At 41.1% G+C, this 27,376-nt stretch overlaps 1 protein-coding gene across 7 annotated transcripts in view; it reads right to left on the bottom strand.

The window, feature by feature from the left end:
* The window catches only part of LOC122557057 (sodium- and chloride-dependent neutral and basic amino acid transporter B(0+)-like), a 60,224-nt gene extending 33,578 nt beyond the window's left edge, over positions 1 to 26,646 (bottom strand). For 2 of the 7 annotated variants that reach the window (XM_043704307.1, XM_043704309.1), the window contains exons 1-6: positions 25,660 to 26,636; positions 24,974 to 25,127; positions 23,253 to 23,384; positions 18,309 to 18,476; positions 2,388 to 2,526; positions 1,176 to 1,308 (exon numbers count right to left, since the gene is read on the bottom strand). In XM_043704307.1, the coding sequence (XP_043560242.1) occupies positions 1,176 to 1,308; positions 2,388 to 2,526; positions 18,309 to 18,476; positions 23,253 to 23,384; positions 24,974 to 25,127; positions 25,660 to 25,716 (783 nt within the window). In that variant the 5' untranslated portion in view covers positions 25,717 to 26,636. The other 5 variants (XM_043704308.1, XM_043704310.1, XM_043704312.1 and 2 more) reach the window with 5 other exon arrangements.
* Positions 26,647 to 27,376: the final 730 nt, after the last annotated feature.

Here is a 27,376-nt window from a genome sequence, read left to right as displayed (position 1 = left end):
AGGGGAAATGGGTCTGGGTGGGTTACTCTTCGGAGGGTCAGTGTGGACTTTTTGGGCAAATGGCCTGTTTCCACACCGTAAGGATTCTATGAATATGTTTTAATACTCACATTTACTCCTCAACTTTCTTTCTCATTCCTCAGACAAATCTGACTTCAATCAAATAAAGCCCTTCATCTAACAGTAATCTACTCAATCACTTCACCCAGTCTTCCAGAGTTATAGGAAATGACCCCAGAGACCCTGTATCAGTTGCTGAAACCCTTCAAACTAGGGACATATTCACAGGGATTTGGTGAATTCACCGCTGTTCCTTCCACAACACCAGAGAAAGATCTTTAAACCTTCTTCAGAGCGCTCTTCACCTGAATTGCTCATAAATTATGAATCTCACATTTCACAGCAACAGAAATGTGTCTTTATTTGGCACCTTTAATTATTAAATAAGCAAAATGCTTCTTCACACGAACATTAGATAACAAGAAATGACAGTGAGTTTGCATGGGAGAGGTAACCAGGCTTTCCCTCTTGCTGGACAGTCAGGGAGTGTAGCAGCCTCTACACTGCTAGGAAGGCACAAGCTGGTTTTACTGCCAGCAGGCCAGGTACTGGATCAGAGGGCTTTTACCTGAAACATTGATTTTCGAGCTCCTCAGATGCTGCCTGACCTGCTGTGCTTTTCCAGCACCACTCTAATTTAAACTCTGGTTGCCAGCATTTGCAGTCCTCACTTTTGCCCAGGTACTGGATAAGGCTGAGACTTCCTATGTCCAGCCTTTGAGATCTGCTGGCCAAACAAATGGGAACAATGGCCATTTCTAAAGCTGCAGCCAGTATCTGGAAAGTCTGTCATCAAGATAATAGGAGGGGGTGTATGATTTTGGATAGTAACTCCTGTAATTGGAAAAGCAGACAAGTACAGACAGGTAATGTCATGTAACAGTATTGGGGGCTGTGAGGGCAAACACCTCCATTGGACACATTGGCCCAGGCTGGGAAAGTGCCCATTCTCCACTCACATAACAGAGTGTGAGCATCCTTTCCACACTCTCCAGTCATTTCTAACACCACCTGTGCAATGAGCTAACCCATGGATATGATGTTCTAATTTTACTGTTGCAGCAATCTGTCCTTTATGACAACAGTCCAATCCTTTTCATCACTTGTCATTTTACCTTTCCTGAAGATTTGATTCCTTTGGATAGCACAGTTCCAATGATCAGCCAGGCCAGAAGCAGACAGAGGGCTAAATACCAAACCATCTCCCCTGTCTCATCTATTGAACTAGTCCGACGTAAAGCCACTTTACTGAAGAACAGAATGACAAAAAGCATCTTTGGAATGACACAGAATGCAGACAGTATTTAAGCAAATATATCCAGTTTAGAATGATGTCTAACTCAATCAGTTCGACTTTTGGAAATGGAATTTTGGAAAAGGTTGGGTTATATTCTACACTGTATTTAATTAAAACAAAGATAAAATTTTATGTTTTTATGATTTTGCTCTCTACTTTTACCGATTTGATTAACAAAGTTAAACAGAGAAAGCAAATCAAATTCCCTGGAGGGCTGATTGGATTTGAAGGCATCCCTAACCATGCTTCATTGATTTTCTTATATTAGCCCAGATCTTCACATACCAGACACAGAGCCAAGGTGTACACTTGGAACCTGTGGGGTCACCCTGCTGCAAGCCTACACATCTACCTACTTATCCACCCTATATATTCACTCACTCAGTCATGCACTCACCCCATTCAGTGAAACACCAGCCCCACACTGGACACTGAAGTGTACCTGACAGCAGCTAATGCCATTAAAATGGAACATGGTCAGTCCACCCACAATGGTGCAGCACCATTACGTGGCTCTTTGACAGATGCTGTGCTCTGTGTTTGTGAAGAAGCTGGGCTTGCAAGACTTGGTGAATGTAAAGCAGTATTTAGGTGAAAACAAGTTCAAGTGAAACAGCAATCTCATGATGATTAGTCAAAACATCTACATGGTGGCAATGTTAAAGCACAGTACCTGCTCTCCATTCAGTTCCGAGCATTATGGGTTATTTAATTAAACAGAGATAATTAGAACCAATTCTCATGGTGAATCTGTTCCTTGATTAATAAATAAAAATGTTCAATAAATGTTTCACTGTGTAAACGTTGTTAAAATAAACCTGCAGTGTTAGAAAGCAGGGAGCGATTTACAAATGAAGGACTCCTGTTGCAATGTTATAGTTTAACTGGAGTATGATATAAATAACAGCTCCATTGAAATCAAACAGTTTCCTTTCATTCAACAGGACATTCACCAACTAACCTTTCTACGAGGAATTACCGGTCCAGGTGCACAGGTTATAGGTGCAGCTCTCTGAAGCAATGTACTTACTCCCAGTATTGCTCACTCGGACCCTGGTGAGGAATGGAGATTTCTGATCCATTTGGACAACTTTCATTGTTTGTCTGCAGCCATGTTGTGTTAACGATTTTAAAATATCCATCGTCCAGAGTGAGATTGCAGAGTGGATCTGGAACATGTGGAATGTGTTTAGAATTGCAGCTCACCAGGAACAAAGCTGTTATTTCCAGTGATTAATCAGGATCACTGGCTCACTGGGACTGATTCAGCCTGATGGTTACAGATGTGTCAGACAAAGAGATACAGTCTCTGTACTCTACTCAAAGCACAGTTCAACACGGTCATCCTTTCTGTGCACTGGTGCTTTTAATTGACAGAAACTAGACTTCCACTAAACAGATTAAGATATTAAATTACAGGGTTCCTCCAGTGAGTGATTGCATATTGATGAGCTTTATAATAACAAAGAGACACATAGAACTCACATAAAGGAGTCCCGATTGTTTCAATTAACTTCTGTGGAAATATCAGTAGAGTTCTCAGAGTTGAAGTGATATCATAATAACACAGAGCCAAAATACAACACATGGTCCTATTGTTACCCATAGCCCCAACTGATCAGAATTGCAATTTTTAATGCATTGTAATATTTAACTCAGTGTAACACAGTCTAATTGTAACAAATGATTCAATTATAATGCACTGCCCCATTTAATATGTCGTATGACAGACCTTGAGACAACACATAATAGAAACATGGAAAATAGGAAAGGAATCAGCCTTTTGACCCAGTTCGCCCAATCTAACATTCAGTATGAATATGCACAATACACCATCACAATCCCATGCTTCAATCTCTTCCCATAAGCCTTGGTTCTATAAACCCATTTCTTTCTTAAATACATTGGGTGATATGCCCTCCCCAGGTTCACTATCTTAATAGTGAAGGACTTTCTCTTATCTTGGTCCCCTAGCCAACTGAGAATCCTGAGTGTGAGGCTCCTTGGCCAAGCATCCCTTCATCTGGGCTGTCCAGTCCTGTCAGAATTGTAAATGTGGCAGATATATCCCCTTTCATTCTTCTGAACTTCAGTGTGCACATACCCAGTCAACTCAATCTCGATTCAAATGACAATGCTGCTATGCCAGGAATCAGCCTGGTGAACCTTCATTGTTCTCCCTCCTGGCAAGGAGTCAAAAACAACATACTTCATGTGTAATTCTGATGAAGGGTTCTGATGAAGGCCATGATTATACCCAAAACATCGATTTTCCTGCTCCATGGATGCTGCCTGACTTGTTGTGCTTTGCCAGCAGCACACTCTCGACTCTGATCTCCAGCATCTGCAGTCCTCACTTTCTCATACTTTGTGTGTAGTAAACCATCCTCGCTCCTGTATTCAAATCCTCTTGTGTTGACAGCCAAAGTATCATTTCTCCTGCTTACTGCTTTCAGTGAGTAGTGTCCAATGACATCCAGGTCCCTTCATGCAACCATGTCTCCCAATCTATCACCATTTAAATAATATTCTGCCATTCTGTTTTTCCGACCAAAATAAACAATTTCACACCTGTCCACATTATACTGCATCTACCATGCATTTGCTCACTCACAGCCTGTCAAATTCACACTGAAGCCTCTTTACATCCCCATCATTCATAATCCTAAATAATTTTGTGTCATCAGCAAATGTGAAATTATTACATTTGATTTTCTCAGCCAAATTGTTGATCCTTACTGGGAATTGCTGGGGCCCAAGCACTAATCCCTGATGTACATCAATTGTCATCACCTTCCACTCCAAAAATGCGCTAGTTAGTTTTCCCCAGTTTTCAGAGTGCAATTTGTCAAGCCATTAGATTGCACCACACACACACACACACACCATCCCCGTCATCCCATGTGCATTCATTTTTACTTGGGACTTTATCAAAATCTGTAAATACAAATAAGGTTCTCCCTTATCTATGAGTTATATCCTAGAAAAACCCCAACAGGTTTGGCAAACTAACTTCCCTTTCAGAAGTCTGTCTGGACTTTGTGTACTTCCATTGGTATTTTGTAAGTGAGCTATTATCCGATCCTTTGACATTACTACTGATTTCAGGCTAACCTGTCTGAAAATTCCACTTTTTTCTTTCCCTCACTTTTAAATAGTTGAGTTACATTTCCCACTTTCTGATCTGCCAGGACTGTTCCAGATTCATCAGAGTTTTGGATGACAGTTATCCCCACATCCATGTCCACCTCCTTTAGTTCACAAGCAGGATATTATCAGGCCTGGGGATTTATTAACTTTCAATTCTATTAATTTCTCCAGTACTAGTGTTTTGCAAATACTAATCTCTTGCAAGTCAATATTCCTTTAAATTTCTGGCAAGTTATTTGTTATCTACGAAGACAGATGTGAAGTAGCTGTTTAATTACTCTGCCATTTCCTGTTTTCCATTATCAATTCCCCGTACCAGACATTGAGGGTCCTACATTTGTTTGCACTAAATCTTGTTCTTTTCAAATACTTATGATCTTACAATCTGCTTACATGTCACTTGCAAGTTTACTTTCATACTTTAGTGTCCCCCCCTTAATCAATCTTCCAAATTCTAAACTTCTCCAGTTATCAACATTGCTTCAAATAACATCTGCCCGAGTTCCCTTGAACTTTTGTTGCCACCTAGTCTGGTTGGAAGACAGTAACTGAGAGTGCCAGGGGCTTGTAAAGGTGACAATCTATCATATATTTGGCAGATATTCTTCCAGTTGGAGAGGGTAGGGTGGATCAATATGCACAGAGTAGAGTATGAATGGATTGTTTGAAATATATCCTTCCCTCCAACACACCCTGTTGAATTATCCACATGGACTGTATCATGGAAACAAACTGTAGCTCATCAACTATCATGATATTCTCCACAAACGCTATGCTGTAAAACAAACTGTCCGGACAATCAACAAACGAAGTGGGTGCTGTGGAATTTGTTGCAATAATATCTGGCCATTTACTGCACAGAAAGTGCAGCAAACCTTGCCAGCACTTCTCCAGAAAAAATTGTTTGTAGTTGGTAGCATGGTGGTACTGGTCCTGAGTTACAGAGATTGCAGGGTACAGAGTAACAGATTGCTCACTGACTGTATAAGCTACATACTTGCCAAAGGTATAAACATAGAAAAATAGGACCAAAGTAGGCCATTTGGCTCTTCAAGCATGATGTGCTATTCAATATGACCATACTTGACCATCCAAATCCATCCCCAGTTTTCTTCTCCCACACAGTTTAGCCATACAAAGTATTTCTAACTCCTTCATGGGAGAATCCAGAACTAAGGATCATAGTTAAACAATGCCCAATTTTTATCAAACAATCGCAGATTGTTATCAAAACCCATGTGGTTTGTTAATGCCCTTTACAGAGAGAAACTGCCATCCTTACCTGGCTGGCTTAGAGTTCACAGAGTCATAGAGACGTACAGCATGGAAATAGACCCTTCAGTCCAACCCATCCATGCCAACCAGATATCACAACCCAATCTAGTCCCACCTGCCAGCACCCGGCCCATATCCCTCCAAACATTTCCTATTCATATACCCATCCAAATGCCTCTTAAATGTTACAATTGTACCAGCCTCCACCACTTCCTCTGGTAGCTCATTCCATACACATACCACCCTCTGAAAAAGTTGCCCCTTAGGTCTCTTTAATATCTTTCCCCTCGCACCCTAAACCTATGCCCTAGTTCTGTACTCCCCAACCTCAGAGAAAAGACTTTGTCTATATATCCTATCCATGCCCCTCATAATTTTGTAAACCTCTCTAAGGTCACCCCTCAGCCCCCAATGCTCCAGGGAAAACAGCACCAGCCTGTTCAGCCTCTCCCTGTAGCTCAAATCCTCCAACCCTGGCAACAACCTTGTAAATCCTTTCTGAACCCTTTCAAGTTTCACAACATCTTTCTGATAGGAAGGAGGCCAGAATTGCACACAATATTCCAACAGTGGCCTAACCAATGTCCTGTACAGCCACAACATGACCTCCCGACTCCTGTACTCAATACTCTGACCAATAAACGAAAACATACCAAACACCTTCTTCACTACCCTATCTACCTGCGACTCCACTTTCAAGGAGCTATAAATCTGCACTCCAAGATCTCTTTGTTCAGCAACACACCGTAGGATCTTACCATTAAATTGTATAAGTCCTTTGCTTTCCCAAAATGCAGCACCTCGCATTTATCCCCAAAATGCAGCACCTCGCATTTATCTGAATTAAACTCCATCTGCCACCTCTCTGCCCATTGGCTCAACTGGTCCAGATCCTGTTGTAATCGGAGGTAACCCTCTTTGCTGTCCACTAAATCACCAATTTTGGTGTCATCTGCAAACTTACTAACTGTACCGCTTATGCTCGCATCCAAATCATTTATGTAAACGACAAAATGTACCCAGCACCGATCCTTGTGGCACTCCACTGGATACAGGCCTCCAGTCTGAAAATCAATCCTCCACCAGTTCTTTGAGCCAGTTCTGTATCCAAATGGCTAGGTCTCCCTGTATTCCGTGAGATCTAACCTCGGTAACCAGTCTCTCATGGGGAACCTTGTCGAACGCCTTACTGAAGTCCATGTAGATCACATCTACCGCTCTGCCCTCATCAATCCTTTGAGTTTTTTGAGGATGTAACAATCAAGTTTGTGAGACATAATTTCCCATGCACAAAGCCATGTTGACTATCCCTAAATCAGTCTTTGCCTTTCCAAATACATGTACATCCCTCAGGATTCCCTCCAACAACTTGCCCACCACTGAGGTCAGGCTCACTGGTCTATAGTTCCCTGCCTTTTCCTTGCCACCCTTCTTAAACAGTGGCACCACGTTAGCCAACCTCCAGTCTTCCAGCACCTCACCTGTGACTATCGATGATACAAATATCTCAGCAAGAGGCCCAGCAATCACTTCTCTAGCTTCCCACAGAGTTGTAGGGTACACCTGATCAGGCCCTGGGGATTTATCCACCTTTAACCATTTCAAGACATCCTGCGCTTCCTCCTCTGTAATCTGGATATTTTGCAAGATGTCACCATCTATTTCCCTACAGTCTAGATCTTCCATATCCTTTTCCACAGTAAATACTGATGCAAAATACTCGTCTAGTATCTCCTCCATTTTCTGCAGCTCTACACAAAGCCTTGTTGATCTTTGAGGGGCCGTATTCTCTCCCTAGTTACCCTTTTGTCCTTAATGTATTTGTAATAACTCTTTGGATTCTCCTTAATTCTATTTGCAAAAGCTCTCATGTCCCCTTTTTTGCCCTCCTGATTTCGCTCTTAAGTATACTCCTATATCCTTTATATTCTTCTAAGGATTCACTCGATCTATCCTGTCTATACCTTACATATGCTTCCTTCTTTTTCTTAACCAAACCCTCAATTTCTTTAGTCATCCAGCAATCCCTATACCTACCAGCCTTCCCTTTCACCCTGACAGGAATATACTTTCTCTGGATTCTTGTTATCTCATTTCTGAAGGCTTCCCATTTTCCAGCTGTCCTTTTACCTGTGAACATCTGCCCTCAGTCAGCTTTCAAAAGTTCTTGCCTAATATCTAATCCAAAATAGATAAATTTTGAATTACCAAGGGGATGTAAGATCATTAGGATCTGCAGGAATGTAGAGTGGAGGTTGAAATCAGATCAGCCACAATTTTATTGAATGGCAGAACAAGCACAAAAGGTCTAGTGGCCTTCTCTTGTTGCTGGTTTGCATGTTCATATGTAAAAGATTTTTGGTCATAATGGAGTGAACACAGGAGGTGCCACTGTGACGATGCTGCCACTTTAAGAGATTATTTTGTCGTTGTTTTTGAAAGAGAGGTTGTAAGGCAGAGGTACCAAGCTGTCTCTAACAAAGTAACAATTTGAGAGGCCTTGGGTTTTATTTTAAGATGGAAAAATGGAAGCAGTCTAGGTGTGGCCACCTCTCACAGTTCAGGCTTTCTAGTTTTCAGCTTTATAATTTTAAGCAGGAGCCTTTGGGGTCTCAATTGAGTTGGGAGCTTCAGTGAACTTTCTCTGAATTTTCTCTTGATTTTTTTTTTCCCCTCCTGAATTGGAGAACTGCATGTGAGAATCTGTGTCTGAATTTTCCTTTTTACCAAGGGGTGTGTTTCTGGGATGTTACTATTTTGGAACAGTTAATCAGTAATGGATACTATATTTACTATTCAATTAGGTGTTCCAAAAGTTAAGTTATTCTAAATTCCATTTTCTTTTGTTTGTATTTTAAATACAGTGTTCAAATAAATTGTGTTTTGCTTACCATCGTATCATTTGACCAGTCACATTGCATCTGGAGCATGGCACTTCACATCTGCCTTCAATATAAGAAAAAGTTAAGGTCTTGGCTACCTTAAAATATTTTCAGGGGGTCTGGTCAGGTCTATACACCACTCATAAATCAACATCCCTTCAGACTCAACCCAGAGAAGTTAGCGCAAATAAGTAAGAGATCAAGTTCATGATTGGCAATGACATTATTGAACAGAGTCTTATAAGGTATGGATCGCTCAGGGTGATGGTGTGAACACCAGGCAGATCACAATGGCTGGATAAAATATCACCAAATCAATATGATGGAAATGACGAATTTATATGGATTCTGTGACTGGAGGGATATACAGTATTGAGAGGATTAGACAAGCACAGTTTGTTATAAAAATGTATTCATTAATGGGATATTGGCAAGTTACTTTGACTAATAAAGCCTCAGAAATATCAGCTCCATTAACCCTGATGGAATTTATCAATATAAGTTGAAAGTATAATATAAGTTCAAGTTGAAAAATGCATCAGCAATATTTCAATGATTAACCAGCAAGGCCATCAGACAATTATGCAACTGTGTGGTATTTATTATGATTTGGTCAAAATCAGCTATGTCTGGGAGGAACATATATACCACATGAACCAATGGAGAAATTAAAAAGCCACTTTGTCCATGGTCTTGTTCAAAAGTGAATTTTCTAAAGCAAAAATAACAAATCATGGAACAAAGCCAAGTAGCACCAATAGAAGCAAAACTAAGCAGCCAGAGGATACAAGAAGAAATATGCAGTGGGTGAGTACTACCATAGGTTTGTTCAGAATTTTAGCATATGCTGCTTCCTTTGATAATTTAAATATTTGCAAGAGATATGAATGATAGTGTGATTTCAGAATACGTTTGACAGGTTGAAAATTGTACTGACTGTTGCACCAATTTTAGCAGCACTGAATTACACATTACCATTCAAACTGGTTGTTAATGCTAGTGACATTGGCATTAGTGCAGCTTTATTACAAGAGGACAAGATGGCAATCAAACAAATAGTCAGCTATTGTTTTACGCAAGTAATATTGAACAGTGGAAATTGGTATTGGCTATGCAACACTTTTATATTGACATTTACAAAAACTCAGACTTATTTATAATAGATTACAGCTCTCTAATTTATCTTGCAGAATTTTCCAACAGAACGGAATTAGGTTTTTGTTAAAGTGTAATGCTATAATCAGCCAATTCAAAAATCTTTACGTCACAGCGAGAGACAGTATCATACTGAATGATTTATCAAGAGCAAACATGGAAGGAAACAGGATTTTTGGTCAAAACGTATATACACTGTAAGACCATAAGACATAGGAGCAGAAATTAGGCCATTCAGCCGATCAAGTCTGCTCTGCCATTCAATCATGGCTGATAAGTTTCTCCATCCATTCTCCTGCTTTTTCCCCATAACCCTCAATCCCCTTGATACTTAAGAACCTATCTCCATCTTAAATACAGCCAATGATCAGGCCTCCACACGCTTCCGTGGCAATGAGTTCCATAGATCCACCACTCTGACTGAAGAGGTTTCTAATTACCTCCATTCTAAAATGTCTTCCCTTTACTCTAAGGCTGTGCACTTGGGTCTTTGTCTCTCCTACCATTGGAAACATCATCCTCACACCCACTCTATCCAGCCAGTTCACACAGATATACAGTTAATGTCAAAGTAAAATCAGAGTTGAATTAATCTAATCATAAAGGAAATAATTGAAAATTAAAATCCTTTTACAAGTACATATACTGTATTTTTCCATGGGGAGCTGTGAGGTGGGATGAAGTTTCATAATATGAGATTGCAGAATTGAAGTTGGAAGCAACTGCATTTTCTTCAGAAAGGTCAGATTGCTATTGTGAACAATGAACTCAAAACAGCATTTTCAAGAAATTTTGCAATCTCTGTGAAATGATGAGAAAACTATCTTGAGGAATAATTGAAAAGCCGTCTGGTGACTTGCGTTTTGCAGTACAATGTAGGGGAACAGAAACAGATTCATTCAGAAATTCAGTCAACATGACAGAAGTGCTGATAGTATCCATCAGCAAAAACAGTCAAGGCAGGGCTAGACTGGGCTGGGCAGAGGTCCTTGATTACAGTTGAAACTTTATTGCTGGAACAGCACAGCAGGTCAGGCAGCATCCAACCAGTTCTTGATTACAGGACAACACCAGAAGCAGAAGGCTGTCAAGCTATCAGAGAACACATCCTCCAAAACATGAAGATATGAGTTTAAGGAAATCATTTTCTATAGTAATAGTGAGCTGACTTAGAGGCTTAGGGAGAGACATGAACTGAACATTATAGCATGACACCATGTGTAAATGCTCATCAATTTGCCAAAACAGAAATCACTTGCTGCTGGTTCAGCTGAATTTTAGTGTGGTGATAGGGGTAACCCTTTCCTGAGGTGTTGTTGTATTAAAAGAGAAAAATCGTTTTCTCAGATATTAATCATGAATTCATTTTATAGTTCCTGTATGGTGTAATATCGTTTGTATTTTTTCTGTCTTTTACTTCCAACATAAAAGATTCAAATGAGGAACGTTTCAAATGTTTTGATCTCAGCTGATGGCAATACTGGACAAATCAGATCCCACAATGAAACCTGGATTGGTAGACCATAAGTTTATTTTTGGAGTTGGTTACTTTTATGATTAGTTACTGAATGTATTTACACAAAGCTGACAATGTTCCCAAACACAAGAATACAAGTTTATAATAAAGAAATTTCAAAAAGTTTTGTATGGAGATATTAGATTTTAACATAAGCAGAAAAACAAAAGTGTCAACACTTTCCCGAGCAATATCCTTTATAGATTCTCAGCCCCAGAGAAATATAATTCCTGTTTTAACAATTGGCTTTTACAATTAGCTGACGCGTTTCAATTTTCCTGTTGTTAGAGTTTTAAGACTGCTTTTTAGTTCTGATGGTTTGAAGGTCCTTTCAATTCTGATGGTCTAACCCCTTTCTCAGTTCTTACACCTTAAAACCTTGTGTACTAACTCTCCTACTCCAACTTCACAAACTAAGACCCTTCTCTATGGTGTCTATTCTCCTAAACTGAAAACTTGATTCTTCTGCTTCGAGTCAACTGTTCTCTTGAACTTCTAATTCTTCTGAACTGAAATTAAACTTCCATTCAAGGAAGGAATGCAACATTGTGGGGATATAGAGGTGTGATTAGTATGTTCAGTACATCTCACAGTATAAGCATGCTGATTCATCCCTGATCAGTACACAAACACATAAGCTAACTATCTTATATATACAATATCCATGTGTTCTTGGTGTTAAATGGACATGGAGTAAAGCTTTTGGTATTATTTCTTTCTTACTTTTCAAAATGATTTGTCTTGATTGTTTTGTACCTTTGACGTTTGTGTGTGAGGTGAACAATACGGAAAGTTTGGTCATCTGAGTTTTGCTTTGCACTTTGGTTTACATTTGTGCACCTTGCCTTACTACCATCTTGCTGCTCCTGTGTTTTGATCTGGGATCAGGCTTAGCCTTTGGAACCAACTGCCTGCAAAATCTCTCATTGTCACATGCTTTAGTGATTAAGAAAAACTGAACAGCTTTTTGGTAGATGTGACAAACCACACCTGTAAATTTTGTTGGTTGGTTGTGCTTTGTTGACTAGAGCAAGAGAGTGTGCTGGCTGAACACAGTGATGTTGTTCTGCTGCTGTAGCTTCACACTTGCATCAATCATTAAGTAATGCCATACAATGTCTGGCCCTCTCTCTTACTGGAAAATTCCTCCCTTCAGGCTTTAAGTGTTGTCAAACTCAAAGAACTACTCTGACAGTCCCACTTCAGAAAAATCATACTCATGCCAACAAACTGGTCAGTAGATTGTTGGGTCTGTTGTCTGTATACCATGAGTTGGATTTGATTCATTCTGAACTTTAGTTTTAACTTGAGTTAACCTTTGAGAACCTTCTATGTCATTATTGTGTCTTTAAGATCACCCATGGAAAACACACTTTGCAAATTTTGTAATTTTTGTGAAAGTACACTTTGCTTGAGTTTTACAGCTCTTTTTTCAGGATCATCTATCTTTTGGCAGATTAAGTATAATTTCCTAGGTTGTTTAAACAGTTACAAATCTGTAAATGTGTCACTGGATGCCCAAAGCCTTATGAGATTTCTGCTATCCATGAATCAGCCTTAAAAATGTTGCATTGTACCAACATAAGACAACTGTTCCTTATAGAATGTCAGCATATGTTAAAACTGCTCTTTCCTTAAGAACAAGGTTCTTGCCACTGTTGTTCTAAAAATCTATTACTTAAACATCAACTCTCTGGAATAGAGCATCCAGCTTTCGAGCTTTCTGTACTGCACTTGGCTTCCGCTCCATCTTATGTGTAGAATTTAGCTCTTTTGTTTTACTTTTAATTAAGGCAATCTTAGAAAATTATTTTGTCTTAAAAGTTCATACATTCTTATGAAGAAGAAAGCAGCTCTGTTGTCTTGATCATTGATGCTCTAACTATAGATTTCTGTAGCTGCATGGACTCTCAGAATCTGAATAGCGATGAGCTACTTTCTCATTGTTTGAACTTTCTGTTGTTTTGCAAATATCGGAGTACTTTACAGATAGTAACTACTGCTATTATAATTTTTATTTACCTCTAAAAGGGTAACTTATCTCATGTAACAATGCATTTGTCACCTTCCATAACAAAGGCCACTGGTCTTGAATATTGTGGAATCAAAGAATCCAACAAACATTTACTGCAAGGTGTGTGAAGGTTTGTAGCTCAGGTTGAGGTTTAGGGTGTAGGTTTGATATCTAGATGTTTCATTACCTGAGTGGGTAACATCATCAGTGGTGACCTCCAAGTGAAGCAAAGCTGTTGTCTCCTGCTTTCTATTTATATGTTTGTCCTGGATGGGGTTCCTGGGGTTTGTGGTGATGTCATTTCCTGTTCATTTTCTGCAGGGTTGATAGATGGTATCTAGATCTGTGTGTTTGTTTATGGCATTGTAGTTGGAGTGCCAGCTGGTGTTCATGTATCCTGGTGGCTAACTTTCTTCCTGTTTGTCCTACGTAGTGTTTGTGGCAGTCCTTGCATGAAATTTAGCCCCAGAATACATGAACACCAGCTAGTCACAAAAAGACCCAACTCTCTCTCCCTCGTAGCCCTACACAGATGAAAAAAACTGGGACAACACATCTATCCTGGGACAGGCTAAGCAAAGACAAGCCAGAGAATTCCTAGAGGCCTGGCACTCCATCCACAATGTCATAAACAAACACATAGACCTAGATACCATCTATCAACCCCTCAGAAAATGAACAGGAAATGACATCACCACAAACCCCAGGAACCCCATCCAGGAGAAAGATATAAATAGAAAACAGGAGACAACAGCTTCGCTTCACTTGGAGGTCACCACTGATGATGTTACCTAGCCAGGTAATGAAACGTCTGGATATCAAACCTACAGCTCAGTGAGCAAACCTACACCCTAGACATTTACTACAACCAACTATTTTGTAGAACATTATACTCAAGTGCTGTCTATGGTAATATTAAGCCAATAGGTTACAACAGAGCACATGTTTCCAGTAGAATGTCCTGCTTCAAGTGATCTAGGGGAAGATGTATTCTGAGACATTTATGCTGTCAGATCACATGCCATAATACAGTGATGATATCATGAGCATATTTCTTAAAAGCATATTAACATACCAATGAAAAGGCAGAACACAGGCCACTCTGGTACATGTTGTTGCAAAACAAAATCCCCAAAATGATCAGGAAATTCACTATCTTTCTGGTATGTGCAAATCTGCTTCTCCCAGTTTATGTCAAAGTTGTAATCACCCATTTGTAAACCTCTGCCTTCACTAAATGTTTATCTAACTTTAGCAGAGAACACAGCAAGATGGCACCGGATATGATCGACTCCTTGTGAGATCCTGCATGCAGATCTAAGTTTCCTACTTCCTACAATCGCCCTACACTCTTTAAACTTAATAGAATGCCTTTAAAAATTACTAATAACTCTGTTTTCACAAACTCTTAATATTCGCCTGTACCTGTGATTTTGTTTTCCACTGCTTACTTATTATTTACTATCTATGCTACTTAACTGTATTGCTTGCAGTTACAGTTATATGTGACAAATTCAATTCAATGTGGACAAGTTCCACTTCACAGCCACCAAGTAATAGAATAAAGAGCTCCCTCTACTGTCTTAGACTGGGAGAGCTGTCGCTCAGATGAACCCAGTAACGGCCTCACATTATTATACTCTCAGAACGATACTCAACAGCCAACATCCCATACCGCAAGATCATCACCAAACTCTGTTCCACTGACAGGGAAGATTCACCAGAGGGTATATTGAGTTTAGAACATAGAACAGTACAACACAGTACAGGCCCTTCAGCCCACGATGCTGTACTGAGCATTTATCTTAAACTACACACCCCTCAATTTACTGCCATCCATGTGCTTGCTCCGCTGTCGCTCAAATGTCCCTAATGACTCTGTCTCTACCATCACCGCTGGCAATGCATTCCATGCACTCATCTCCCTCTGCGTAAAGAACTTACCTCTGACATCTCCCCTATACCTTCCTCAATCACCTTAAAATTATGAACCCTCGTGACAACCATTTCTGCCCTGGGGAAAAGTCTTTGGCCGTCCACTCTGTCTATGCTTCTCATTACTTTGTACACCTCTATCCAGTCACCTCTCTTCCTTCTCTCCAGTGTGAAAATCCTGAGCTCACTCAACCTCTCTTCATAAGATAAGCCCCCCAATCCAGGCAGCATTCTGGTAAATCTGTGCACCTTCTCTGAAGCATCTACATCCTTCCTGCAATGAGACAACCAGAACTGGACACAATATTCCAAATGTGGTATAACCAGGACCTTGCAGTTCTTAAACTCAATCCCCCTGTTAATGAAAGCCAAAACACCATATCCCTTCTTAACAACTCTATCAACTTAGGTGGCAACTTTGAGGGATCTATGGACATGGACCCCAAGATCCTGCTGTTCCTCCACATGGTCAAGAATCCTGTCTTTAACCTGTATTTAGCATTCAATTCGACCTTCCAAAATGAATCACTTCACATTTATCCATCTGCCACTTCTCAGCCCAGCTCTGCATCCTGTCAACATCTTGTTGTAGACTGCAACAGCTCTTGACACTATCTAAAACACCACCGATGTTTGCATCACCAGCAAACTTATTGACCCACCCTTCCTCTTCCTCATCCAAGTCATTTATAAAAACTACAAAAGCTAGAGGCCCAAGAACAGATCCCTGCAGGACATCATTGGTCACTGACCTCCAGGCGGAATATTTGGAATATTTTCCATCCACTGCCACTCGCTGTCTTCTTTCGGCCCGACAATTCTGTACTAGACATCCAGCCTACCGTGGGGAACCTTATCGAAGGCCTTACTGAAATCCATATACATCACATCCACTGCTCGAGCTTTGTCAACTTGTCTCATCACATCTTTATAGACTCAATAAAGGCTTGAGAGGCATGACCTGCCCCTCACAAATCCATGTTCACTATCCATAATCAATATGTTTTTTCCAAATAGTCATAAATCCTATATGCGTATGGTTTAGTAGTTAATAATACACTGCACTTACAACAGTCGGAATTAGCTCTTGCTCTCAAATATCACATTTGAACCTTACGTATAGATATAAACAATACCCACAAATGTCTATGATATTTCATTGATCGCACAGACCAATCGTGTCAAAGTAATTATTAATATATCATTGCTTATATAAAGAAGATAGTAATGAGAGCAGCAATTGGCTATTGAATCCCCAAATCCAAGATCTTGTAACATAGGTCATCTTTTAACACAGCTCTACATTATCCCCCTCATCCTTTAGCTCCCTAAATGCCCAAAATAATCTGTCTTTCTCAATCTCAGAGTTTTCCAGTGGACCTTGACCCCCACATAGCCCTTGTTCCCACCCTCCTGATCTCTTAACCTTCTCTGCACTCCTCAGACCCCAGATTCACCTCAAGACCCAGTGGGTTAAAAGTGGGCCACTGCACAGGATCCTGTGATACGCTGCACAGGATGAGATCCAAGGCCCTATACTTGTGCAACAGGATGTTAACACTGAGTGAGGATGCACATGTTCCCAATTTAAATCCTGGTGATCCATTGAGCAGAAGTGAAGAAAACAAGAAAATATTCAGCGAGACACAGTTACAGAAAGAAAGAGCAACTCTATGGGAGACAAACTGGTTCTTGCAAACCACTTTTGTTCATAAACCTTTACAGCTCATTATCCTGCAATTCCAGTGACTCAATAACAATAAGTTGGATATTTTACGCCACTGCGTTATTTTGGATTTGGGGAGAGTGGCAGCATCATGCAATATAGGTTGACAAGCTAGCCCTGCAGCTCCCCACACATCCCAAAGCTCACCTCCACATGAGGCAGAGGGTCAGTGGGTACTGAGATCAGTAACCTGTGCACTAAGTGCAAATAAGACATCAGACCACAAGATATGGAAGCAGAATTAGGCCATTCAGCTCATCGAGCCTGCTCCACCATTCGATCATGGCTAATGTTTTTCAACCCTATTCTCCTACCGACTCCCTGTAATCCTTGAACCCCTTACTAATCTATGTCATAAATACACTCAATGAACTGGCCTCCACAGTCTTGTGTAGCAATGAGTTCCATAGAGTCACCACCTTCTGGCTGAAGAAATTCCTCCTCATCTCAATTCTAAAGGATCGTCCCATCTCTCGGCGACCTTGCCCCCAGATCAGAGTCTCTCCGGCTAGTGGAAACATCTTCTCCATGCCCACTATCACGAATACTTGCAGGTCCATTTGGCTTGTTAAAAACTCAACCTACCACCAAATACCTGTCCCACACCATAACACAGTTGGCACATGCAGATGGCTGCTGTAATTGGAGGGTGCCTTTTTGCTGATCAAGGGAACCCCAGCATCCAACAAAAGACAAACATCTCTTTCATTCCTATCCACCTGCACTTCCAAACCCAACAGTGCCACCCTACATGTCATTCGCATCTCTCCCTGCCCAACAGTCATAGCTTCCTCTGGCACCTGGATCTGTCTTTTTTGATTTGCAGCCTACATGCAGCCCCAGCAGTAACCACAATGGAGCGCTCTTACAGTCAGGTCGATTGGAAAAATTGGCCAGCAGCTTCAGATTCTGCACTGAGGAAGGACAATTTCAGCTTTCTACCTGTTTGTAGTGCCAACTGCATATTATTTCAGTGGGGCTAACTCAACTGCCCATTAGGCGGAAGTGGGTACTGACAATGTGGGAGATTAGAGTGGCGCTTTTTTCGTTTTTCCTGCTCCTTGGATACTACCTGACCTTCTGTGCTTTTCCAGCACCACACTAATCTGAACAGCCCACTCCGATGTACTCCTTCTAACACCCAGTCCAACATTACTGTTGCTGATTTCTATCCGAGTCTTTCTGCTGCATGATCACAATGAAGATGGTCACTAAAACTCCTGTCCATTTCTCTCGTTCATTCAGACTGGCAGAATGAACAGTCAGTGACTATAGTTTCCCCAATAGAAGTACTGTACCTTTGGGGGTCCTGCTGCATGTTTCATCTGCTCCCCACCAACTGAAGCAGTCTGCCCATGGCAGGGGTGATTGGAAGGAAGCAAACAGGTAGTACAGACTGTAGGCGAGGATGCCGCAGTACGAAATGTTGCCAATTGCTCCGAAAAGGACCATGGTTATACCCACACCTTTAAATGGAATGAGGAAGAGGCAGAAGCTACTAATTTGAAATAAACTCTTGGACATTGATTTTTCTTGATCATCTGAATCCATCTTATTTCATTGTAAAAATTGCTGGAAAATCTCAGCAGGTCTGGCAGTTTCAGTGGAGAGAAATCCAAGTCAACGTTTCGGGTCCAGTAGACCCTTCCTCAGAACACCAGACCCAAAATATTCACTCTGATGTCTCACCACGGATGCTGCCAGACCTGCTGAGATTTTCCAGGAACTTCACTTTGTTTCAGATTTCCAGCATTCACAGCTCTTTCAGTTCTTTCATTACCATTAGTTACTGTTATACTGATGTCTACAATTCTCTAAGAGTTATTTACAGCGTGATATGAGTTACATTTCATTTTTATATATATTTACATTCACCAGTCTTCAGATGTCACAACGTGAATGATATAAAGCAAACTGGAGAAATAATCAGCCAGTTATTGTTCCACCGGATTGTCAGAGGTGTGTGCAAAAGTCATGCATTCACAACCAGGTGGAAGGTAGGAATCAGTGGTGGTGTAGTGGAAGTGTCTGGTAATATTCTGGGACGATGTGGAGATGCCAGTTGGACCGGAATGGACAAAACCAGAAGTCACATGACGTCAGGTTAAAGTCCATCAGGTTTATATAAAATTACAAAGCTTTCGGAGCGCTGCTCCTTCATCGGGTAAAGTGACTTGACTTGACGAAGGATCAGTGCCCCAAAAGCTTGTGAGTTCAAATAAACCTGTTGGACTATGAGCTTTTGTTATTTGATTTCTGATAATGCTCTGGGGACATGGGTTTGAATTTCACAGGTAGTGAAATTTCAATTTTATAAACATCAAGAATTAACGCTCACCTAATTGATGATTGTTGTAAAATGGTTCTTTAGGGAAGGAGATCTACCAACTTTACTGGGTCAGTCCTACATGTGACTCCAGATTGTGACTAACTCTTAATAGCCATCAAATGCCCTCAAGAGCCATTCAGCTCAAGAACAATGAAAGATGGGCAATACTTAATGGTAAGGTCCTAGGGAGTGTTGCTGAACAAAGAGACCTTGGAGTGCAGGTTCATAGCTCCTTGAAAGTGGAGTCGCAGATAGATAGGATAGTGAAGGCGTTTGGTATGCTTTCCTTTATCAGTCAGAGTATTGAGTACAGGAGTCAGGAGATCATGTTGCGGCTGTACAGGACATTGGCGAGACCACTGTTGGAATATTGCGTGCAATTCTGGTCTCCATCCTATCGGAAAGATGTTGTGAAACTTGAAAGGGTTCAGAAAAGATTTACAAGAATGTTGCCAGGGTTGGAGGATTTGAGCTATAGGGAGAGGCTGAACAGGCTGGGGCTGTTTTCCCTGGAGCGTCGAAAGCTGAGGGGTGACCTTATAGAGGTTTACAAAATTATGAGGAAAATGTATAGGATAAATAGACAAAGTCTTTTCCCTGGGGTCGGGGAGTCCAGAACTCGAGGACATACGTTTAGGGTGAGAGGGGAAAGATATAAAAGAGACCTAAGGGACAACTTTTTCACGCAGAGAGTGGTACGTGAGCTACCAGAGGAAGTGGTGGAGGCTGGTACAATTGCAACATTTAAAAGGCATCTGGATGGGTATATGAACAGGAAGGGTTTGGAGGGATGTGGCTGGGTGCTGACATTTAGGACTAGATTGGATTAGGATATCTGGTCGGCATGGACGGGTTCGACCGAAGGGTCTGTTTCCAAATTGTACATCGCTATGACTATGATGCTATAAATGTTGCCCAAGCCAGAAATGCTCCCATCTCGTGAAAGACTAAAGAGGAAAAACAACTTATAGAGAGGCAATCAATCATTCTCAAAATGTACCTGTGTAGAGGTTTTTTACCCATCTGGCCTTAACAGGATAAACTAAACAAAATTCTGTGGAGCAAAGTATGCAGTAGGGGCAGATGGGCCAAGTCTCTGCTTCTATAAAAGAGTTTGCTATCCGACCACTGTGAGCAATGCCACAGAAAATGTGCTTCTGAAAATAATGTATGTTAAAAACAATTTATCTGACTAATGGAAAGGTTAACTGCTCAGAAGTGAATAAAAGAACTTTAAACTTGGAATGGGAGCACTTTTGTATGTCAGAAGCCTTGTGAGGCAGTGGGCAGTGTCTCCACCACAGCATCAGAAGCTCTGGGTCCAAATCCAACTGCAGGACTTGTTGGTAGCTGAGGAACATATGAGCATAAGTACATAATTGTCAACTTTTCCCATATGGTAAAATCAGGAGACAACCCAGATATTGTTTTCACTCAAGTTTCAAGAGTTGTACATAAAAAAACAAAGGTGGAGTGATGCAAAATTAGCCAGCAGCTCCATTCATTCCCCTCAGCTTTTCCCTGGTCAAAACTCAAGCCTAGCCTTAATGGACACTCACCTCACTGAAGCAGACTTCATAATAATGGCATTCTCTATTATCATTCAACACCATCTTGTTCTGCAAGACTGGAAGGAAAGTTCATCCTATGATCTGTAAGGAGCTGAGCCTCCAGAGATTCCATCTCTCCTTTGCTCCCCCAATCACAGATTCCTTCCCACCCTATCCATACCACTCCTCCAATCAGAGATCCTGTCTCATGAGGAGCAGCAAAAGTGGGAAAGAGGGAGTCTGTGATTGGAGGAGCGAGACAGAATCTTTGATTGAAGGAGCAGCTCCTCATTGATCATGGGGTGAACCTTTTCTGATTGCTGGCCCTCATGATTGAGTTTCAGAGAGGGTTTGGGCTGGCCTCTCCCAGTCTGGCATTGTCATGCCAGAATGGTGGTCTTATCTTGGCTGCATCATCTAGGTATTCCATTGTTCCTAAATCGGCTTTTCCCCAAGCCCAGAGTTGTGAACTAAACTGTGATGAACTTTGACCTTTTGTTTCATTATCATGTATGATTTCTGTCATTAATATAAGTGCCATGGTAGGGCAACTTATAAAACTTTTCACTTTACATAAAAGTACACTGAGGGCAGATTTGTCTGCCACACATCCTGCTCCAGGCATTTTGAATGTTGTGTGTTGACCAGATGAGTGCTGGACATGAAGTCAAAGAACTCTGGATGTGACCTGAACATGACATAATGCTCTCCTCTCCTGACCCAATGAAATCATTAAACCTTTCCATCATCCAAGTGTTCCATCGTTCCTAAATTGGCTTTCCCCAAGCCCAGAGTCATGAACTAAACTGTGATGAACTTTGACCTTTTTTTCAGAGAGTGATTAAACAGGCATTTAGCACACTTGACTTCATTGCTCAGTCTTTGAGTATAGGATTTGGGAAGTCATCTTGAGGTTTTACAGGCCTCTGCTGGAATACTGCATCCAGATCTGGCCGCCTAGTTATTGGAAGAATATTATTAACCCAGACAGAGTTCAGAAGAGATTGACCAGGACGTTGCCAGGTTTGAGTTACAAAGAAAGGCTGGATAGGCTGGGACTTATTTCTCTGGACTGTAAGAGGCTGAGAGGTGACCATATGGAGAGATACAGGTAGGGTGAATGAGAGGTGTCTTTTCCCCTGGATGGGGAATTTCAAGTCTAGAGGGCACATTTTTAAGGCAGGAGGAGAGAGATTTTAAAAAGACATGCAGGGTAAATTTTTACACAGAGTGTGGGTTCATGTGTGGAATGAACTACCTGAGGAAGTGATGGATGTGGGCACAATTACAAAGTTTAACAGACATTTAGATAAGTAGATGAGTAGGAAAGGTTTGGAGGATGAGTCAGGAGCAGCAGGTGGGACTGGTTTAGTTTAGGATTATGTTCGGCATGGATTGGTTGGACCAAATGATCTGTTTCCGTGCAGTGCGACTCTATGCCTATGGCTATACAATCAGACGATAGGCTCTCAGTGTTAAACTCCTTGCTAACGGCAGCCCCCACCACTTCTAGCCAGGTATGTTTCATCATTGCATCTGACCTCCCTCCTGTCCTTCAGGCAAGAGTCAGAGACCAGGGGCAGCCTTGTTCATCCACGTGCTGGACTCCAGCACTTTCCAAACAGTGACACTGAAACCATTATCAATTGTTGGAAAAACCCATCTGGTTCACTAATGTCCTTTAGGGAAGGAAATCTACTGCCCTTACCCAATCTGGCCTTCATGTGACTCCAGACTCATAGCAATGTGGTTGGCTCTTAACTGCTCTCTGAAATGGTCTAATGAGATTCTTGGTTCAAGGGCAATGAGGAATGAAATGGTGGCGGCTGCTGTTAGCAAGGAGTGTGGTGCTGAGAACCTATTATAGATTTAGATTATAAAGCCACAGTCATAGAGTCATACAGCATGGAAACAGACTCTTCAGTCCAACCAGCCCATGCCAAATATAATGAGGGATGAACAATGAATGCAGCCCCAGCGAGTAGCATCCACATCCCATGAATCCCCACCAATGACATCAGGAAACCCTAGTTGCTGCAATTGAAAGAAACAAATTAGTCAACATCCCATTTAGATGAAAACAGCATCAGTATTAAGAACAAAATGACCAGAGAGTTCCAGAGGTGCTCGGTCTAAATCTGATTGCATTTGCATGTGTCTCTCTCTGTAAGGTAAATTATAGATTCTGGGCAGTACAACAGCATTCTGATCATAAAATTACAAACAGGATATTAGCATGATTAAACACTAAAGCTGTAGTTTTCACTTTGCACATGACTCTAAAATGTGTGGTATTAATTCAGATTACTCCCAATTACTCAATTTAATTGTTGCCAGCCTTATGTTGCTGAATAAACCCTAACCTTGCAACATGGGCACAGCTTTCCAGGCTGCGACAGGTCCAAGGCTGGCAAACTGCCCAAAGGAAGATTCCAGAAAAAACATTGGTATGCCAATGAGTGCCAGCATGAGTGTGTAGGGAATAAGGAACACACCTGGAAAAGAGAGGAAATAAAAACTGACAAAGGTTGTATTAATGTTGGACTCACCTGTCTTGTTTACAGTTTTGGAGTGGATGTTAAAGAAAGAAACAAATGGCTCCATTTTATATTAACATTAAAACCAGAATGCAAGGTTATTCAGCATCTAAATTCAAAACAAAAAAAAAAAAATGGTCCATTTCAGCATAGTCAAACAGTTTACAGGGAATTTGTGTGAATGTATGAATTAGGAGGAAGACCGTTTAGCCTATTATTTATTTCAGACTTCCTGTGAGGTTGCTAGCTTCTGCAGTATTTTGCTTTTATTAGGCTATTTAGCCCCTTGACTGTGCTCTGCCAATCAACTAGTTTAGTTCAGGAATTTGTCAGCATTGACTAGTTGGACCAAAGTATTTGTTTCCATGACTCAATTGACTCTATAACAAGATTATGGCTGGCTGTTTGAAATCTGAATTCCATATTCTCATCTATCCTCAATAACTTTTGATTCTTCTGCTTAACAAGAATTCAGTTTATTATAGATCATTGCTAGGGTGAAAATACAATCTGTAATCCTGGCACAGACATTGATATCGTACATTGATAATGTTCCAGGAAATGGAGGGTTCATTGTTTCTTTGAAACTATAGAGTTTCAAATGGGATATGATGACATCAAATCAGAAATGTGGGCCATCAAATGACACAGCACTCCTGAATTTTTCTCCTCTCTGTAGATCAAGTTTTAGGGTTTGTGTTGCAAATTTCCCTTAAGTTAGTTTTGGAGTGGATCCTACCTCATCATTTTCCGGCCATTTTCTCTCCCCCCCCCACCGTGCGGTTATTGATGAGAGCCCAGACCAGAGTTTCCTGCACCTTTTACAGTGTTCAAAATAAAACTGAACTGTAATGACATGAGTCTCAATTCCAAACCTACTGCACTCCTGCCTTCGAGCAGTTTCACTATTGTTCCTTTTTGGTGATTGGTTAATACCTGACTAAGCAAATATCAGTGGCAGTGTAATGTAACACATGATGACAGAGAGATGCTGAAAAAAGAAACAAGCATCTCGACCCTGGGCTGATTCTAAAGATCCATTCTTACTGAAAAATGAATTGTTACCTTAGGAAGTCCTTAGACTTTTGGATCCTCTCTTTGGTAAAACAGTGTTTCCAACCTCCCCCAAGAATATCCACACAATAGACTTTTTTTTTTAAAAAGGATACCCAAAGTGATTAAATCATCAATTGACAATAGCTCACATTGGAGTGTCAGTGACCGACTCACTAACATCCACCTGGTGAAAAGGGAACCAGCACCCAAGACTGGTTTAACCTGCAATTCTCTCCAGTCTCAGCCTCTGTCTTCCTCCTCTCAAAAATGGGTAGTAATTAGCACCTGGTCATATCTTCCACATGACAACACAAAATATATTGCTAAACACAGAACAGATTCTAACTGATACTCCAGTCATTGTTCCCTCTTTCAGCATTATCCAAAATCATACCATTTACCTTGTTAAGTAGATTGAATTTAAATTCTTTAATAATCCCTTCATTTACTTCTGTTTGCCCCCCTCTGTATTGTGGACCTGTATACAGTACCTCCTCCGTTTCTGTAAGCCAGGTAAGGGAACCTCCAGACATTGCCCAGACCCACAGCACAGCCGATCATCGACAGCAAGTAATCAGTCTTTAAGGACCAGTTACCTCGCTCCACATTCTCATCACCTTCCTCTCCAGGATCATTAGTGACAGCCTGAGAGACAGAGAGGAAAGTTAGACATTCTAATAGATTACATTAGTGTGGAAACAGGCCCTTCGGCCCAACAAGTCCACGCCGACCCGCCGAAGCGCAACCCACCCATGCCCCTACATTTACCCCTTACCTAGCACTACGGGCAATTTAGCATGGCCAATTCACCTGTCCCTGCACATCTTTGGACTGTGGGAGGAAACCGGAACACCCGGAGGGCGCCCACACAGACACGGGGAGAATTTGCAAACTCCACACAGTCAGTCACCTGAGGCAGGAATTGAACCCGGGTCTCAGGCGCTGTGAGGCAGCAGTGCTAACCACTGCGCCACTAAGATGAGAACGCACGGTTTTGTCCCACCACAGGAACACTGCAATGGTCTTCATTAGCAAACTTCATTAGTAAATTTGGAAATGTACTTGATTTCACAGTGGCACTCTGCAATTAACAAAAAAAAAATCAAAATCCTCAAATCATTGGCACCTCTCAAGACTTTTACATCAACAGGCTGGCTTGTTTTGACAAAATGCTCACCCTGTCCTTCGGACGGCATGCTTGGTAGCGATTCTCTGCGAACCGCGTCAAAGCCATTTGTGGGCAATGACAAACGCTTCTTGCTCAGGGGTTGAAATTCGGGGCATATCTGAACTTTGTCCAATTCCAACACACTAGTTAAGAATTAGTAAATCTTGCACCAAGCGGTGACCTCTCCACAATCGTAATTTGGCCTTTTTATCTGCAGTTCTGTTTATTGAAGGTTTCAGGGATACAGACCGAACCTGGTTATTTGAGTGATCTTCGCAAATGGAAACAAAGACCATTAAGCTACCTGCAAGGGATGCTGAATGCTGTCATTTTAAATATACGTATCCCTGCATTAATTTTAAAAAGTGCAAAGAATAAAAACTCCGTGTGTTTGCTTAAAAATGGAAGCTTGAGTTCTCGCTGCAACAGGATAAATTCTTTCACAGAAATTCAGACTGTGTGTAATATTCAACAGTGATCATTCTGCTCGTTCAGCCAATACCAGATAACAAAGACGTGAAAATAAAGCTCATAAAATAATTGTCCGAGTTGATGTCCAACTAATAAAAATGTAAAAGAAATCTTGAACTATTATCGCTAATTATATCTGAAGGCAGACGGTTTTTAATTATATAAAGTGTTACAGTGAACTGTTCTGCTGCTGGCTGTGTTACTGCGCATATGAACTCCATTTCCTGCCCTGTTCTTTCTGAGCCCTCCCCTTTGCCTTTGATAAATTCTTCGGTTGCAGTTTCGTTTTCTCCAAAAGCTCCTGCAGCTGCTAAATGTGGACTAAAACATCGCCATTTTAGGTGTCCGTGCTTCAAAAACACTCTGAATCTGCAGTGGAGGAACAGTACAAAGTGAGTATTTTCCTTTTCCACCCCGGGGTCAGATCTCGGTGAGTGGAATGTCCGTGTACTGTTCAGTTCCTTGCCAATAATTTGCAAAGCTGAAGTGCAGAGTTCAGAGAAAGTGCTGGGTAGGCTCTGAAAACAGACAAACAGTCAGTGAAAGTTGCAAAATGACATTTTCACTCCTTTCTCTTCTGTCCCCCTTTATGAGCTCCGAGTTCATCTTGCTCCTGCTGCCTCAGTCCTGTTCTGGCTGTCTAACTTCCGTTCATCTCTCCCATATCATTAACTGTTCCATCTTATCATTGGGGCTGCCACTTTATCCACCACCCCCACTCTCCTTAAAAACCACCCTTGACTCCATTTGTGTAAACTAATGTTCCATTTCCAACTTTCTCATTATCTAAAGTCCATGACCATGTTGCCACTTCCCAGATCCATGCTCATATTTCCTGGGACTCCATTTCTGGATCCCTCCATTGTAATTTAGTATGGGAATAGCTCTTATCAGTGATGACTATGTGACCATGACATGCAAATAAACTTGAAAATTGCCTTGGTATGTCATGTGCACAAAAAGCAGGTAAAGTCCAACCTGGAACAATTAAAGTCCCATTATGCTATTGCCAATTGCAAGAACTGAGTCTTTTTATTTTGTGATTTTAAAAACTACAGATTGAAATGATAGAGTTATTTTAAAATTAGTGTTTGAAAGGGTGGCTGCAGTTTTTAAAATAATATACATGATACCCACACCAAGTATCATGCAAATGACTGTTTGGAAAAGTAGTAATTACAGAATTAGAGAATTTTGAGCTGAGGGGATGTACAGAAGCAACTTTTGCTAACAATAGGAAGATAATTGATCAATG

Source organism: Chiloscyllium plagiosum, chromosome 15 (assembly GCF_004010195.1).
Source record: "Chiloscyllium plagiosum isolate BGI_BamShark_2017 chromosome 15, ASM401019v2, whole genome shotgun sequence".
Taxonomy (NCBI): Eukaryota; Metazoa; Chordata; class Chondrichthyes; order Orectolobiformes; family Hemiscylliidae; genus Chiloscyllium; species Chiloscyllium plagiosum.
This window is presented reverse-complemented; position numbering and strand designations above follow the sequence as displayed.